This window comes from Armigeres subalbatus, chromosome 1 (assembly GCF_024139115.2).
Source record: "Armigeres subalbatus isolate Guangzhou_Male chromosome 1, GZ_Asu_2, whole genome shotgun sequence".
Lineage (NCBI taxonomy): Eukaryota > Metazoa > Arthropoda > Insecta > Diptera > Culicidae > Armigeres > Armigeres subalbatus.
In genome coordinates, this window is record NC_085139.1 from 190,714,385 (window position 1) to 190,732,870 (window position 18,486).

The following is an 18,486-nucleotide window of genomic DNA, read 5'->3' on the forward strand; positions in this document are numbered from 1 at the left end:
TAAATTCTTATAAAAAGCTGCATGTATCCGCAAGTATGCCCCACCAAAGCGACCGTGTATCGCAAAAGCCCAAGTCCTGATGTTAGGTGGGACGCTAAACAGCCCTGACACGACGGCCTCCGACGAGACAGGAGGTTTGCGCAGGCCCAATAAGCCGCTTAGAAAACCAATAATTACGAACAATATAAGAAATGATGCGACTCGATATAATCGGCAAAGACCTAGCAAAGACCGACAAATAAAGGATCACGATTGGAAGCTTGGAACATGGAACTGCAAGTCGCTAGGTTTCGCAGGTTGCGACGGGATAATCTACGATGAATTACATCCCCGCAACTTCGACGTCGTGGCGCTGCAGGAGATTTGCTGGACAGGACAGAAAGTGTGGAAAAGCGGGCATCGAGCGGCTACCTTCTACCAAAGCTGTGGCACCACCAACGAGCTGAGAACCGGCTTCATAGTGCTGGGAAAGATGCGCCAACGCGTGATTGGGTGGCAGCCAATCAGCGCAAGGATGTGCATGCTGAGGATTAAAGGCCGTTTCTTCAACTATAGCAACATCAACGTGCACTGCCCACACGAAGGGAGACCCGACGACGAGAAAGAAGCGTTCTACGCATAGCTGGAGCAGACATATGATGGATGCCCATTGCGGGACGTCAAAATCGTTATCGGTGACATGAATGCCTAGGTAGGAAGGGAGGAACTGCATAGACCGGTCATCGGACCGGATAGTCTGCACACCGTATCGAATGACAACGGCCAACGATGCATAAATTTCGTAGCTTCCCGCGGAATGGTAGTCCGAAGCACCTTCTTTCCCCGCAAAAATATTCACAAAGCCACATGGAGATCACTTAACCAAGAAACGGAAAACCAAATCGACAACGTTCTAATCGACGGTAAATTCTTCTCCGACATCACGAACGTACGCACTTACCGCAGTGGAAGATTGAATTCGACCACTACCTCATTGCAGTATGCCTGCGCTCAAAACTCTCGACGGTGTACAACACGCGTCGTAGTCGGACGCTGCGGCTTAACATTGGGCGGCTACAAGACGGTAGACGAGCCCAAGAATACGCGCTGCAGCTGGAAGTTGCCATACCAACGGAAGAGCAGCCAGGCGCAGCGTCTCTTGATGATGGCTGAAGAGATATTCGATCCGCCAGAAGCGTATCCGTAGAAGCGCAGCCGCTGCACTTGGAACGGTGCCCCCGGATCATAGAAACGACTGGTATGACGGCGAATGTGAGCAGTTAGTGGAAGAGAAGAATGCAGCATGGGCGAGATTGCTGCAACACCGCCCGAGGGCGAACGAGGCACGATATAAACGGGCGCGGAACAGACAAAACTCGATTTTCAGGAGGAAAAAGCGCCAGCAGGAAGATCGAGACCGTGAAGAGACGGAGCAACTGTACCACGCAAATAATACACGAAAGTGCTATGAAAAGTTAAACCGTTCACGTCAGGGCCACGTGCCACAGCCTGATATGTGTAAGGACCTAAACGGGAACCTTCTTACGAACGAGCGTGAGGTGATCCGAAGACGAAGATGGCGGTATGGTGATGGACCTAGGAGAATGCGCGCAGGACATAATTTTACCGGCTCCGGATCTTAAGGAAATCCAGGAGGAGATTGGCAGGTTGAAGAACAACAAAGCCCCTGGGGTTGACCAACTACCAGGAGAGCTGTTTAAACACGGTGGTGAGGCATTGCCCTAGTAGCACAGTTTAGATTGATTTGGTTGCAGCAACTTCAATGTGACAGGATTTGGTCACATATGAGTCATAGTGACTGATATGTGACAAGTGTGCTACTCGGATGACTAGAGCGCTGCACTGGGTCATTACTAAGATTTGGGAGGAGGAAGTTTTGCCGCAGGAGTGAATGGAAGGTGTCGTGTATTCCATCTACAAAAAGGGCGATAAGCTGGATTGTAGCAACTAAGGCCCAATCACATTGCTGAACGCCGCCTACAAGTTACTCTCCCAAATGTTATGCCGTCGACTTGCACCAATTGCAAGGGAGTTCGTGGGGCAGTACCAGGCGGGTTTTATGGGGAACGCTCCACCACGGACCAGGTGTTCGCCATTCGCCAAGTACTGCAGAAATGCCGCGAATACAACGTGCCCATACATCATCTATTCATCGACTTCAAAGCCGCATATGATACTATCGATCGGGACCAGCTATGGCAGCTAATGCACGAACACGGATTTCGGGATAAACTGACACGGTTGATCAAAGCGACGACGGATCGGGTGATGTGCGTAGTTCGAGTTTCAGGGGCATTCTCACCTCCGCAGAGGGTTACGGCAAGGTGATGGTCTTTCGTGTCTGCTATTCAACATCGCTTTGGAAGGGGTAATACGAAGAGCAGGGATTAACACGAGTGGTACAATTTTCAATAAGTCCGTCCAGCTATTTGGCTTCGCTGACGACATAGATATTATGGCACGCAACTTTGAGAAGATGGAGGAAGCCAACATCAGACTGAAGAGGGAAGCCAAGCGGATCGGACTAGTCATCAACACGTCAAAGACGAAGTACATGATAGGAAGAGGTTCAAGAAAAGACAATGTGAGCCACCCACCGCGAGTTGGCATCGGTGGTGACGAAATCGAGGTGGTAGAAGAATGTGTGTACTTGGACTCACTGGTGACTGCCGAAAATGATACCAGCAGAGAAATTCGGAGACGCATAGTTGCTGGAAATCGTACATACTTTGGACTCCGCAAGACGCTCCGATCGAATAGAGTTCGCCGCCGTACCAAACTGACAATCTTCAAAACGCTCATTAGACTGGTAGTCCTCTACGGACACGAGACCTGGACGATGCTGGTGGAGGACCAACGCGCACTTGGAGTTTTCGAAAGGAAAGTGCTGCGTACCATCTATGGTGGGGTGCAGGTGGCGGACGGTACGTGGAGGAGGCGAATGAGCCACGAGTTGCATCAGCTGTTGGGAGAACCATCCATCGTTCACACCGCGGAAATTGGACGACTGCGTTGGGCCGGGCACGTAGCCAGAATGTCGGACAGTAACCCGGTGAAAATGGTTCTCGACAACGATCCGACGGGCACAAGAAGGCGAGGTGCGCAGCGGGCAAGGTGGATCGATCAGGTGGAAGATGACTTGCGGACCCTCCGTAGACTGCGTGGTTGGCGACGTGTAGCCATGGACCGAGCCGAATGGAGAAGAATCTTATATACCGCACAGACCACTTCGGCCTTAGTCTGAATAAATGAAATGAATGGTTTGTTCGATGGGATGGTGGCCGCAACAAAGACGGCGGCGGCTTCAGCGGAAAAAATGTTACACTGGCGTGGCAGGCTCTCCGACATGGCCAGATTGGGTCCATGGACTCCGAAGCCGACTCCTCGGCTGGATACGGAACCGTCGGTGTAACGGATCTCGCTGTTCTGGAAGCGTGTTGCAAGCAGTTTTAATACAGACATTCGGAGTTCCTCTGTGTTGTCACCCCTTTTAAACCGCGAAGCGGTCAGGCCCTTCGCTCCGTGCCAGTGGACTCGCGCCACTGGAGGGAGGCTAGTACCGGCTACACTTCTCAGGATCCGGTCAGCCTTATCGAGGAGAGGGATCCTGACTTCACCTGAGGTAGTGGCGGCGAAAGAGGCGGCTTTATAGCAAATGGCCATTAGAATACGGTGCCGGATACGCTTTGGACGGGAGTAAACCGGAGACTGTCCGGACGTAGCTGTTAAAACAGGCGAAAGAGTTTTGATGAGGCTTCGGTAGGCAGGGCATGTAAGCTCTAGGCCATAGAGCAGGCGGCTATCGATGATGGCTTGTCCGACGTCTAATCTTGTGCTCCTGTTGTTAGTGCGGTGTTTTTTGAGAGAGTTTTGATGAGATTGACGCGGGGTTTGCAAGCTTCCTTTACCGCCCGGAAGTGCGGTTGAAAGGAGAGTTTCTGGTAGATGTCAACGCCAAGTATATGAATGATCTTCCGGTTGGGGATGGCATCCGTGCCGAGTTTTATGGATGGCCCCGCTAACTGATGCCGGCCGCTGCAAACATGTCCCCGGACACATTCACTGGCGTTCAGAACAAAGTCGATGGAAGAAGCCCATCGAAGGATGGTGCTTACTGCGGTCTGAGTTCTGAATCTGGTCCTTTCAGGTGTTCTACCAGCTACGACCAACAAGATGTCGTCTGCGTATACAAACAAATATACGTTTGAAGACCCCGTCCATAGCAATAATAAAAAGTGTTACCGCTTGGACCGACCCTTGGGGGACGCCGGTTTTCTCAGGATACTCATTCGATGCTGTGCCGCCGATAAGCACTTGGAAGGTTCGTCGAGAGAGGAAATTCTTGATGAAGGCAAGCATGTTGCCTGTGATACCCCAGTCTTGTAATTTCCTAAGGGCCAATGGGGTCCAGGTCCGGCTAAAAGCCTTGGTGATACCAAGTGACACTAGGTCAACATGCTTGCCTTCCTCATACGCTTCTTGAAGGTTGGCAAAGTATGTGCTGGTGCCATATCCTGGGTGAAAAGCGTGTTGACGATGGCCAAACCTTCCGTCAGCTTCCAGTTTTTCTCTGAGTCGCCGATTGATCATCCTTTCAACGGTTTTGGACGCACACGAGGTCAGGGAGATTGACCTGAATTTGGAAGCATCGCCACTGTTGATGTATCAAATATTATGGTTGACCAGGAGGAATCACTATCGTTCCTTGTGTGAGCATCGAGAAACGTTTATACAACCACAAGGGTGTTATTATAGAGCTGTTCGAATTGTAAAATCTTCCCTTCGTGTAGTTCCGCTTGTTCGTCTGATGCTAACGAAATGATCTTGCCATGAACGTCATGGTACTCCGTGTAGTACTTTTCTACATTTCGTGCGTGTACTCGTTGCTGCTGCTGAAATATCTGGAGGGCAGTCCAGATGCGAGTAAGTTTTGCTTTCATTTGGTCGCGATTGATGACCAGCGGTTTAAGTTCCCTTTCGATCATCTTGGATTTATTCTCCTTCTTTTTCGTAGTTGGGGTTTCTTCTCCGGTTGCCTTGTTCGGGGTTTCCAGCTTGGATTGCTTTTCCTGGTGGCTGTCTTCTTGACCCGTCAATATCCGTCACATAGGTATCACGGTTGTACTTGGTTGTACATGGAACTGCTTTCCGTTATTGGAACATCAGAGAAAGTTCTATTCGTCTAGGAATCTCCATGCTTTTGATCCTTCTCGAACAAAATGGCGGCGCTCAACACATAAACACGTCTTGCACTTGCACTACACGCGTAACTAAAGATGTATCGAGCTGTTTTAAATGTGGTACATGCCCTTTTGGATATGTAGAATAGAATAAGTCAACGGCAGAAGTTTTCGGTCATCCATGAAATCCCTGGAGTTAGGTCCTCAGATCTACCCGCGTAACTAAAGATCAATCGGACTGTTTTAAACGTGGTACATGCCCTTTTGGATGTGAAGAATAGAATAAGTCAGCGGCAGAGGTTCTCGATCATCCAAGAAATCCCCGAAATCCAGTTTAAATTATGGCACATGTCTTTTTGGATGATTAGAATAGAATTAGCCATCGTAAGAGATTCTGAGTCATTCAAGAAATTCCTGGAGTTAGGCCTTAAGATCTACACGCAACACTAAAGATGTATCGGACTGTTTTAAATGTGGTACATGCCCTTTTGGATGGGTAGAATAGAATAAGTCAGCAGTAGCGGTTCTTGATCAGGTCTGCACAAGTAATCGAAGATAAATCGATCGTTTTTTAATGTGGTACAAGCCAATTTTAAATTATAGAATTCGAAGTATCGAAGGCCTTATTCCTGGGAGTTCTTGGTCGACAAAAAACCTATGTTGAGAACGCGTTCTATTCTATGTATCATAAAGGGCATGTGCCAGTTTTGGAACAATCTATTTGATCTATAGTTACGCATGTAGACTTAAGGGCTTATTCCAGGAATTTCTTGGACGACCAAGAACCTATGCTTGGAACGCGTTCTATTCTATGCATCACAAAGGGCATGTATCATATTTGAATCAATCCAAGCAATCTTTGGTTCCACATGTAGACCTAAAGGCCTATTCCAGTGATTTCTTGGATGGCCAAGAACTCATACTCATGCCCATATTTGAAACAATCTAAGAAATCTTTAATTCCGCGTGTAGACCCAAAGGTCTATTTCATGGATTTCTTGGACGACCTAGAACCTATGCTGTGTACGCATTCTATTCTATGTGTCATAAAGGGGATGTACCATGTTTAGAACAGTCTGAACGATTTTGTGATGCTCCTATAGACCTTATAGCCTTGATCCAGAGGTTTCTTGGACTATCAAGAAACTACGATGTGAACACATTCTATTCTACATATCACAAAGGGCATATATCACATTCGAAGCAGTCCGATAGATCCATGGTTACTCATGTAGACCTTAAGATCTCACTCCAGGAATTTCTTGGAAGCGTGATACATGTACCGTGCACAGAAAATCGTGATTTGGCTCCATAATGCACAAGATTACATGCGCCCACCCAATAAGTTAAAGAATAAACATATCTTGAATTCACACATCATCTAGTTACACGTAAATTTAGCAAAACAAAAATTAATTACCGTTTCATATGCTTTCATTGCAGTGGAAACGAGAATATGACTTTTCATAAATTGATACTTGATTCTTCTGTCAGTTCACTGCTGTTTGTTTACATTTTTAGGCTGGCGCGTTTTAGCTTCGGGGTGGCGCGTTTCAACCCTCATGGTTTGAATTTGCACGAAAATGCAACGCTTCAAAATAAAATCGTTTTCTCGGAATATAATTGGTTTTTCGTCCAAATTTTTATTCCGTATTATAGATGGTAAGTTAAATTAGTCGTTAACACATTGGAAGTACATAATTTCAACCATTATCATCGTTAAATTCTAGAGCAACATTTGAAAAGAGCGTAACAGCCAAAATTTATTCCTTCTGATTCTTCGTCCTCATATATACTGCCGCTAACCGCAAGTCGAGCACATCTGTATATAGGGGCCCATATACAAATGTGCTCGATTTGCGGTTAGCGGCAGTATTTATGTAGATGAGGAATCAGAAGGAATAAGTTTTGGCTGTTACGCCCTCTTCAAATGTTGATCTAGAATTCGAAGATTTGCTTAGGGGGCGCATATTGAACGTCCCTCCTTTAGTTTGTTTTACTGCACACGACTGAATGAATGAAATAAAAAAGACAAAGTCAACGAAGGAAAAATCAGTACGTTTTGACAGATGGGTACCCAACATGTTTGGGAACGATAACAAAATGAACCGCAGCGACAATCGTCCTCTATAGTTTATTAACTCTATTGTTTTCCCCGAACACGCAGTGATCCATCTCTTTGAATTTAATCCATCGCCAGCTGCTCTCCAATGACTCTTCGTAGCATACTTTCAAGGCGCCAATTAATACAAATACTGAAGATTGATAAGTCCTGTTTTAAGGTATTGATATATTTCTTACGTATTATGATTACTGTGTTTTGAGTATGTATATTTTATCTGTGTTTGTATAAAAATTAGGTTTAGGAGACATTATCCTTATAATCATTGAGGCATCAGATGTCAGATGACGATTAGAGGCCTGAATAAGAGAAACGCGGATAGAAAATATGACTCTGCCAACACTGTATTCAATCTTTTTCATCAAAAAACAGCACATGAAAAGGAAGAAATGTTTTATGTAGATAAAATCTTACAATCCCCTATTTTATGTGTCCACATCACATAACAATAGAATCCAATAAACAATGGAATTTCATTTCATAATCTATTTATTACTTGCATATATTATTGAAATCTTATGTAAAATACATTCAATTTTGTTTATTGAAAAATGGCACAAAATCGAATTTGGCCGTTTTCAGTATTTGAGCCAACATTTTGGCTGCTTGACAGGTCTCCTGCTCGATTGGCTACTGTTTTTTGACGGTTCGATTGGCGGCACATACCTATCCGCGTTTCTCTTATTCAGGCCTCTAATGACGATTATTATTAAGTAAAAATAAATATAGACCCCATTCAATTTTGACAACATTTGATTTTGGCAACAACTATTCGATTTTGGCACCATAATTTTTTTATTTTTTTTTTATTTTTTGATATTGCTTATAAACCACGTAAATATCGTAATCGTTGTAAGAAAAAGGTTAGACCTCTAAACCAACGTAAACAAACATTTTGTAAAAAAAATCGCGTAATTTTTTTTTTTTTCAAGATAAACGCTTAAATATCGAAATTTTCGTAAAAGAAAATGGTTAGACCCCGAAAACGACGAAAAAATAAAATAAAAAAAGCGTAAAAATTTGTTTGATGTAAACGTTTGGGCTTATTCTACGAGTGGAGTGACGTGAGATTGCTCGAATGACGTGAGAAGAGTCATATAGCCCCATTTGAATAACATGGTCACCTCACGTGAGAATCGCTAAAATCGACTCACCTCACGTCATTCGACTCGCAGAATAAGCCAGTTTAGATTTCAAAATTTGCGTAAAAAAGGGTCTCAAAAAGTGAAGAAATGTTGAAGTTGAATATTTTAAACTCTGCATGTGATAGTGTTCGGAAGACCTGCTTCCGAAGAGATTGAAATGTATTTAAATCAAGCCGTTTTCAATATCAGAGTAGAAAGATGGTCTGGAGCAAACACTCGCGCACAATCACTGAAGAAAAACTCAATACCAACTCACACGGTGTCACTATAGAGTACTCACCAGATCAGCGATGTTCGCCACCTGAATGGCGTCGTGCACCACCTCGGCCCGGGTGCTGCCGTTACGTTTCGAGAACATCGACCGGTCGATGACGAGCGCCGTTTCGATGTATTTGGTCGTCTCGCTGACGTCCCTCCGGTATCGCCCGGCGCCGTTAGCGTCCTGCTGATCGACCACCAGACCCGAGTGGTGGTTTTGCCGCTGGTTTCTCTGGTGCCTCGCCCAGTTCTCCATGTTGCCGGAATTAGCACAGCCCTTGTTTGATTTTGTACGTGCCTCGAAGATAACATGTGGATGTTTCTGCTGGAACGAGCCGTGGAGGTACCATGGGAGGGGGTGGGTGTTTAGAGGAATTGGAATGTTGGAACCGGGTTGTTTGAGGGTTGGAAAAGGGCAGAGAAAGAAGAGAAAAAACGAATACGGGTCGGGATGAGTGAAATGAATTTGGTAATAGAATTCTACATTGTTTTAATTATGTGATTTCCAATATATCCTAATGAGTAATAAATTTCTAATACAAATGATGATAAAGTGGTCAATATTCATTCGGAAACGTAGATCCCCTCAAATCCGAGCTTTGCACTAGGTCGCACATCCTGAATACTCAACACATAGCATTAGGCAACGCAAACGGGACACGACATTCAGGAAATTATTTAGACCTAATACAGTTTTGACCAGTATCAGTTGGCCGTTTGTAATAGGACTCTTGAAATTGTTTGGGTTTGCAACTGAATATTATTTTTTTTGAGTGACACTATTTCTATAGATTCTTGCATATGAACGTAAATAATTTTTAAACGACGATTGTGTTCTTAATTCGAACTGTTTTGTACAACTAATCTGACTAATGGAACGTACACACGGTCAAGCAGTTTGACTAACATTGACTCCACCTCTCGTTTATTCAAACATCCATCAAGTTTTACCAACAGCGCCACAAACAATCAATTTATTCGACCAACAATATCACACACGAACGACCGAAGCGCCAACTTGAGCACCAACCATCAAAAAATATATGGGGGTTTGTGCAACTTCACTACAAATGCTCAAACATGTTCGGCGAACCTTGACTCCACCCCCGACAACTCAAACCAAAATGAAACCGTTTTAATTTTTTCCAACCGAGCCGCCAACTGTCAAATGGTTGCTCGAACAACTTCACACACGTTCAAACAAAGCAGCAACCGAAGGGTTTTCGTGGGGGCGGAGTCAATGTTCGTCAAACTGCTTGACTGGTGTGTACGTTGCATAACAGAAATAAAAGACTTTGTTCTATTTTACAATTATGCCAGTTGAACGAAAAGAGTTGAATGAAAACAGAACATATCAGTCGTTTCATATTTCAAGGTCAAACACGTTTTTTTCATGACCAGAATTCCTTCGTTAAAATTATTCATAGATACGTCACAGTGCAAGCACAGGAATCACAGCACAAAGGAAATGGGTAGTAATCTTCTGCTTCATCAACTGCAGTCACCAAGTGGTAAACCGTCTTCGCCTCGAGGAAAATTTTCCACCCATCCAGTGAGCCAAAACTCAAACAAAACCCGCTTGAAAACCACAAATTAATAGCATCATAAATTGTAGCACCTCGTCCTCCTCAATGTCTAGGCTGTACAACCGGCATTACCTCCGGGCAACGTTTCTCGGGACCAAACCGGTAAGATGAGAGCCGAGATTCGTCCTTTCTTACGAAACCACCTCATTTCCTGTCACGAAATCATGGTCTATGGAGCACGGCGAGGAACCGTCAGTCGGTTGTGTGGTGGAGGAAATTTAAGCCACTGGTCCGACCTATTATTACCCTATAAATTACATCTTTCGGATGTGAAAATGGTTACTTAAATTGCTTTCCCTGAGTGGTGGCGTCCGGCGCTTCATTCGGTTTCTAAAAGTGTGTGCGGTCAGTTAACCCACAGCTGCAACTGCCTGCCAGGGAAACCGACGACTGCCTGGACCGTACACTGGTTGATGAAGATGTTGCCCGCCTGTTTCGGTCCATTCAGATTCCCGTGAAAAAGATATATATCTATTGGTCCGTTTGGAGCGCTTGTGGTGTGGTGGTGGAGTGGTGCCGGTAGATATTTACAGTTTTCTTGGAGGGTTCGGGGTTGTTTGCATTATATTATCGCATTAAATTTAAACATTTTGTTAGATTTATTTTATTGCCAACCAGCAGATGTCCTTTGCCAGGAGCACTAAAATGAACTGCTGTAGATGACGTAGAGCAGACATTATAGAAATTGGCACTAAATCTATATACAATTGACTGTTTTGTTGGCAATTTACTTTTTCTTTCTTCTAACTTGGCATTTCAACCTCTACTGGGACATTACCGTCTCAGAGCTTATTGTTTATTATGCATTTCCATTTTTGCTGCATATTATGTAAAGCCAAACTTTTTTTTTTGGTTCTGTATTTCGGAATGCTTGTCCTTAACATGGTCAATTTTTAAACACTTTTTTTTTATATTTCGGAATCTGGTATTCCTTATGCAGATAAAGAGAAGCCTACCGGAATCCAGAACTGAATGCACTCTCCTTCTCAAAACGGAAGCCACCGCAGAACTGACATTTTTTTTATTCTACCCATGCTTGCAACGCTTTGCTGGAATAATAAAAAGATAGTAGCTGCCCTTGAGAACGCGAGTGCATTTCGTTTTGGATTACGGGATTCCGGGAAGCTTGTCCTTAATCCTTAGAGCCCCAGAACGAACGGATTTTTTTTGTTATTAGCTGGTTATGGAACAACTTCTCGCAAGGGCAGCTGTTGTATAATTGGTAATACGCTCGTGTACTTAATAGAATAGTGTGGGTTCAAGTCGCACTGACAGACGAATCTTTTTTTCGCAATATCTCATCATAAACTTAAATATGTGTATCAGAATTGAACATCTCTTCCAAAAAAAAACAATTACAATGAAACTAAACATATGGCTGCTCGAATTTCTTGAAAACCACCTTCTGCTTCTTGAGCTCGAAGAATGCTATTATAAAAATGAATTTGACTTTCTGAAGTTTCCACCAGCGCCGCATTTTGGAGTCGACCGTTAGATCCGGAGCCATAAAATAAATTACAATTAAACTAGGCATGCGGCTGGTCAAACTTGCTATTTGCTATTGAAATTGGCCTTCTGAAATTTCGTCCAGGACCGGATTCAGGGGTTACAATAGGGAGATCAGATTACATCAATTACAATAAAACTGGGCATTTGGTTGCTCAAATTCCATATAAACACATAAGAATCGCGAAGAATGCCCTTTGTATGTAAAGAATCAGCTTTAGAATAAATTATAATGAAATTAATCATTCTCAAACTTTATGGAAACACGTAAGGAGTTCAAAGAATGCTATTTTGAATAGAATTTTACATTCTTAAATTTACACCAGGTCCGAATTTAAGACTCATAATTGATGGAGCAGATATTACAAAATAAACTGCAATCAAACTAAACGGGCGGTGGCTCCATCTTCAAAAAATCACGTCAGAGGTTAAAGGAATTCCATTTTTCAATGTAATTAACCTGCTGTAGTTTCCACCAGCGTCATATTCAGGGATCACAACAGGTGAAAAGCGGCCATGAAATCATTTACATTGAAACTTGGGTGGGTAAAACGGGTCATGTTAAGAACTAAATCTAAAAACAATTAATTTAGTTGATAAATTGTATGCATATGATGATCATCTATAAAATGTGGATAATAATTTATACAGTGATAACATACAATGATTTTACTAAAAAAGTAAGTTACATCCATAAAATTTAAACATTTCCTGGCGTTTTCGGAGGTAAATAATTCAAACTTTTCAAAATAAAATTTCGGTGCATAAAATTAAAAAAAAAATGCAAATAACTGATTCATCAATTTAACCCGTACACAATCTTTGAATAGGCTGATGTCAAATTCGTTTTAAAAAAGTTCCAACCTAGTTTGGAACTACCCAAGCTTCCAACAGTTCCTTTAAAAATACGTTTGCTTAATCAGCTCAGTGAAATTCCTCCAACAATTCCTCCGGATGTTCCTCCTAAACCTGGGCGTCGCCACGCTACGCCGCCGCCACCGACACTTATTGACGTACGCCGACGTCGGTCAAGGTGTCGGCGGCGGGCCATACGCCGGTTAGCTCAACGTCGTCGAATTTCGAATTTCACGCCGATGATTGACTAACACAAAAATCACAGTATGCAGTGCGTTTGCACCTGCAGAAACAAAGCAACCTATCAGGCATTAATTAAATGGCTATTATAAATACACTGGATTCTGTTTTTACACAATTTACATTTTCTCAATTTTCCACTCATCCTAAATGTCAAACGTATATTAATTATCATGTGATTTTTCTTTGATTTATTCTGGATTTTTTGAAACATGTTGCGAAGAGTTTGGTGGCAAATTGAAGTCACAAGATCAAAAACACGAGCGAAAAAAAATTGTGTAAAAACAAAATCCTGTGTACCTTTAGCAGATTTGTTTGCTTTTATCTCTGACACTTTTACCCGTATTGACATGCTACAGACCTACAAATCAACGAGCGTAGCGATGAACTTCTAATCTTATACAGGGGTTAGACAAAAAGGTTGAGATAGGTAAAATTATGTCGAAATTCAAATCATCATAACTTTGCGTAGAATGATCCGATTTTGATAAAATCAGGACCATCAGAACCGGACGCTTTTCTAGTATACTGCCCCCTGGAAAACCTAGGACTGGTCCTTGGCCACCGTAGATGTTCCAGGTTTTCCGAAGGTATGTTCAAGATGCATTTTTTCCACTGCTTGTCATTTTATGTGACGTTTACTTTCATCATGTTTTATGCTTTCTCCAAAAACTATAACTAATATGCCGGCCAATGGTGGCTGTAGATCGAGAATCCATCAAAATTACGCAGAGATATGGCCATTTTCGTAAAAACGGTTCCGGGAACATAATGAAATGATAAATGATCGGAATAGTGCAAATATGGGTATCTATCTCCATGGCTTTGCGAGACGATAATTACAGAAACATTTCCAGAATGATAGTGTCCACTGCCACCCTTATAGCAGGTTCCAAGGGCCTTCCAGGAGAGGCCGGTTATGGCACCGTCTGGAACTATGCGTATATGGGTGTCAAAATTCATGTTTTCCCCAGCCGATGAATATAGGAACTTTATTAAAGATACATTATGGTGACTGTAAGACTCTCTGGCCAATTTGTAACAGGTTCCGGGTGTTCTGCGAAAGTGACATTTGTTCAGGGTGTATGGCCAATCCCGTACCGATTTTACGAAAATGGCCATATCTTTGCGTATACCAAACGAATTTTCGATCTGCAGCCAGTATTGGTCAGCATATTAGTTCTAGTTTCCATGGAGAGTGTAAAACATGATGGCAGTAAACGTCAGATAAAACGACAAGCAGAAGAAAAAAAGGATTTTTAACATATCCTCGGAAAACCCGGAACATCTCCGGTGGCCAAGGGCCAATCTGAGGTTTTGCATGGGGACAGAATACTAGAATACTAGAAGAGTTTCCGCGTCCAAAGGTCTCGGTTTCATCGAAATCGGATCATTTTACGCAAAGTTATGCTGATTTGAACTTCGACAAAATTTTGACTATCTCAACCTTTTTGTCTAACCCCTGTATGTAACTTCATGTGGAATAACTCATTCTGGTCGCATTGGGTGGTTCATCATCTTTTTAAAAGTTTGAATGCTACATATCTTGGTTGGTCTAGTAGTTATATACGAGCTATAAGTCAACACTATGAATGATGAATTTGGATTCCCAGTCTGATGGGATTTTTTTGAAACTTTCCTGGGTATGGAATGTCATTGTGATAGTCTCGTGATATGCGAATGCAAAAATGGTAACTTGGCTTCTGGTGCTGCAGCACAATGGGGCACGTGGCTCACCAAATTGAACATTCTCTTCACTCCTCCTTGTATGTACTTAAATTGTCCCGTTACGCTGGGATATGGATACTCTGAATTAGTGCGTAACGGTCTAAATCCGGTCATATCGCAGGCTCGGTACAACACTGAAGTTGACAATATGTTGGCGGACACGAATTTGGTGGATCTGCCGAACCCTCTGACTGATTAGAGCTCTGTTTAAAAGTGAGATTCAGAAATGCCAAACGCAATGAAATCAGATCTCTATACAAAAACGAATGGTCAAAATCAGTATTATTCCGCTTATTCTATACCTTGTACGTTTATTTTTTTATTTTTATTTATTTGATAGGCACTCTGTGTTACTTAACCGCTACTGTGCCGAGATCTACTGTGGTATTCTGCAGCCAGAATCCACACAGAATCTATTTTTAGATTTTTCCATTATTCATTGTTGTTGTCGTTGCTGGTCCATCTCGTCGTGAGTCCATTGTGTTCGTTTTGTCCAGGTATCTGGCAACCCCAATCCTACCCACTACGTTTGACAATAGCCAACATCTTTGAGTTTCCCATTGTTCTATTGAAATTGGGTTTCCCACTGACAATTCTATTTTGTAAACAAACCACACTTCCGAAGTGATTTTTTCGAAATAGACGTAATTATTTTTCATCATTTTTCAAGAACTTGTGCGAAAGTATGAATGCGAGGTGCTATTTCAACAAGAATATTGATGCTTTTAATAAATTTTCATATTTCAATCGGCACCAAGCGCTCTACTTCGCGAAAAAATCACGATATTCAAAATATATTTTCAATGGCAGGTTTCAACGATTATGATTACGTCTTCGTATTAAATTAATCGATGATTTTGATGCTGGTATCAGAAACATGGCCGCTTCGCAGACCGCTGGTTTTGTCCATGTCGTGTATCCAATGATCGTTGCATTGTCCGGCTGCCATTTATCCGGGTAACGTTGGAGGAATGCCTCCGAGAAGTTGTCAGTCGTCATCAGGCAGTCGTGACGGTGAGGCGTGCACCCCAATACTCCACCGCATAGGCTGCGCATCCGGCGACTGACGAGGGTTTTTGGTGGAGGGGCTGGGAATCGAATCCATGACCATTCGCTTGAAAGGCGAACGTGTAGCCAACTACGCTACGGGACCCCCCTATTCCGCTTATTGTTGAGCCGAAACTGATTGAGGAGCGAAAAATAAACAGCGCGTAAAACTTGACATGCGAAAATTTACGCTATTCTACGCTGAAATGGTTCTCTTCCTAACAACATTGCTCACAACTTGTATGCAATATAGACGATTCACGTCAAATATTGTATACATTTAGGCTATATCCCGTGTTGAATTACGCTAATAATGGTGTTCCATTTATGTGCATGATTTTTAGCGTAAATTTCAGTGGATTTTTTTATCTGTGTAAGCCATTTTTCGAAGGGTATAAATGGCGGTACCTTAATCCAAAGAGGCCTTACATTAAGCTTGAGAAATATATGAATAAAAAACGACTGCTTCACTTCTTCTCAATAGAAATGGAGCAGAAAGACATGCACTAAACAAATGACACGAGTATACTACAAAAGTTCAATGAAATGGACGCAGTGGTTCATCCCGAACAAAAAAAAATAAAATGTATGGGTAATGACGGCTTTGGCAGGTTTTGTTCTATTATTGTCAGGGTTTTTTTTTATGACTGATTATGCTCAAAAGTTTTAACCGACGAGACCGACTGCCCTGAAATCCTGAATCAACTGAACTTCTAGGCCCCGGAGCGGACACTCCGGTCCAGGAACATACTCCAGCTAGAAGGTCGATCATACAATTATGGCATGCACGACCCCATACGGTTTATCTCAGCACGCTTCAACGAGTTCTACGCACTGTTCGATTTCAACGGCATCTCGTCCACCATGTTCCGGAATAGAATTAGAAGAGAGTTATTAGTCCAACTTCGTAACAATCATCGTCAGTAATAAGTTTTTGTTCACTTGTCATAAGACGAGTTAATACCATCCCATTGAATTCCACCACTTAATTGTATCTTGACAGATACGTATTTCGACCTCAACAGTAAGGCCGTCTTCCGTCTTGAGGTCGAAATACGTATCTGTCAAGATACAGCTTGGAATTGTCAAAGGATGGTATTAACTCGTCTTATGACAAGTGAAGACATTCCACTAAAAAGCTCAAAATAATTTTCTTATCAAGTTTTTGTTGTTAGTAGAGAAATAATTGTTTCAGAATACTATGTTTTATTTAGAATGTGTTGTTTGTATATTTGTGCACTGCATGTTTTAACGCCAATTTGAGCATGGCCAACAATGTCAACTCAAACTGGCTTTTTCCCTCATAAAAAAAATAATAAAAAAGAAAACAAAAATTCATTAAGGCTTCAAGCCAGATGGAATAAATACCAATAAATTCAAATTCAAATTCAAATTTGGCCCACACATTCTTTGCATATCAAAGAATCTTCTTCTTATTGGCATTACATCCACACACTGGGACAGAGCCGCCTCGCAGCTTAGTGTTCATTAAGCACTTCCACAGTTATTAACTGCGAGGTTTCTTAGCCAGGTTACCATTTTTGCATTCGTATATCATGAGGCTAACAGGATGATACTTTAGGGAAGTGGAGACAATTTCCAATCCGAAAATTGCCTAGACCGGCACCGGGAATCGAACCCAGCCACCCTCAGCATGGTCTTGCTTTGTAGCCGCGCGTTTTACCGCACGGCTAAGGAGGGCATATCAAAGAATATTGTGGCCAAATTTCATGAAATTCGGTCGACAAAAACCCCCCTGCCAATAATAGAACAAAACCTGCCAAAGCCGTCTGTTCCCCTACTTAAATTGCCAGAATTGTTTTGAAAAAAAAATGGTCCTGGTGGAAGTTCTGAAGAAATACATGAAGAAAACTCTTAGAATCTTGAAGAATTTCTGGATTTATCCCCGCAGTAATTTCTGGAGGATTTTCTGAAGGAATCCCTGGGGAAAATTTCGAAGGAATTCTTGGATGAATGTCCAAAGAAATTCTTTAAGAATGTCGGTATTTTCTTATGGAGTTCCTTTTGAAAGTTGCTCCAGGAATTCGTTCGGAGATATCCGAAGATTCGTCCTAGAATTTTGATAGGAAATGGCGGAGTAAATTCCGAAGGAGTTACTAGATGAATTTCCGAGGCAGAGCAGAGGCACTTACGCGAAGCCCGCGGGATAGAGAGAATCTCCTTTCAACAGTGTAATCCAACAGACTAATAAATAGATTCGCTATACTTTATTTTGATAAAGTATTCCCAATTAAATTTCTTTGTTTTCCTGAAATAATTTCCGAAGGAAGTCCTGAAGGAACTTCTAAGGAATGCATGAAGAAAATTCTTAGAGTGTTTTCTAGATTTCTAGATCTATCTCCGTAGTAATTTCTGGAGGATTTTCTGAAGGTATCCCTTAAGAAAATTCCGTAGGAGGAATGTTCAAAGCAATTCTTTATGAAATTTAAGAATGTCGGTAATTCCTTAAGGAAATCCTTTGGAAATTATATCTGATATATGAAAAATCGTAGTAGAATGTTGGAAGAAAATGGCGCAGGAATTCCGAAGGAAGTACTAGATGAATTTCCGAGGAGTTGTTAAAATAATTTCCGAAGGAATTTTGTAGCAATTTTTGAAACTATATAGGGGAACTGTTCCGATCTCCATCTCACTGTACATATATCCATCTCATCGCTAAACAAAGAAATACGGCACCAAATTCGTCGCTACTTTTTGTCAACATGCGTACTCACTGCTGAAAAAAATCACAAAAATAATAAACAAACCAAATTCCTTTCCATTGCTTTGTTTTTGATGGGATGGAAATAGGAGCTATG

At 42.3% G+C, this 18,486-nt stretch overlaps 1 protein-coding gene across 1 annotated transcript in view; it reads right to left on the bottom strand.

Annotated features, from left to right (window-relative positions):
* Positions 1–18,486, bottom strand: part of LOC134206849 (uncharacterized) — a 724,314-nt gene that overhangs the window by 211,069 nt on the left and 494,759 nt on the right. Inside the window, exon 8 of the mRNA XM_062682581.1 lies at positions 8,728–9,027. Within this exon, the coding sequence (XP_062538565.1) occupies positions 8,728–9,027 (300 nt within the window). The remainder of the gene's footprint in view (positions 1–8,727; positions 9,028–18,486) is intronic.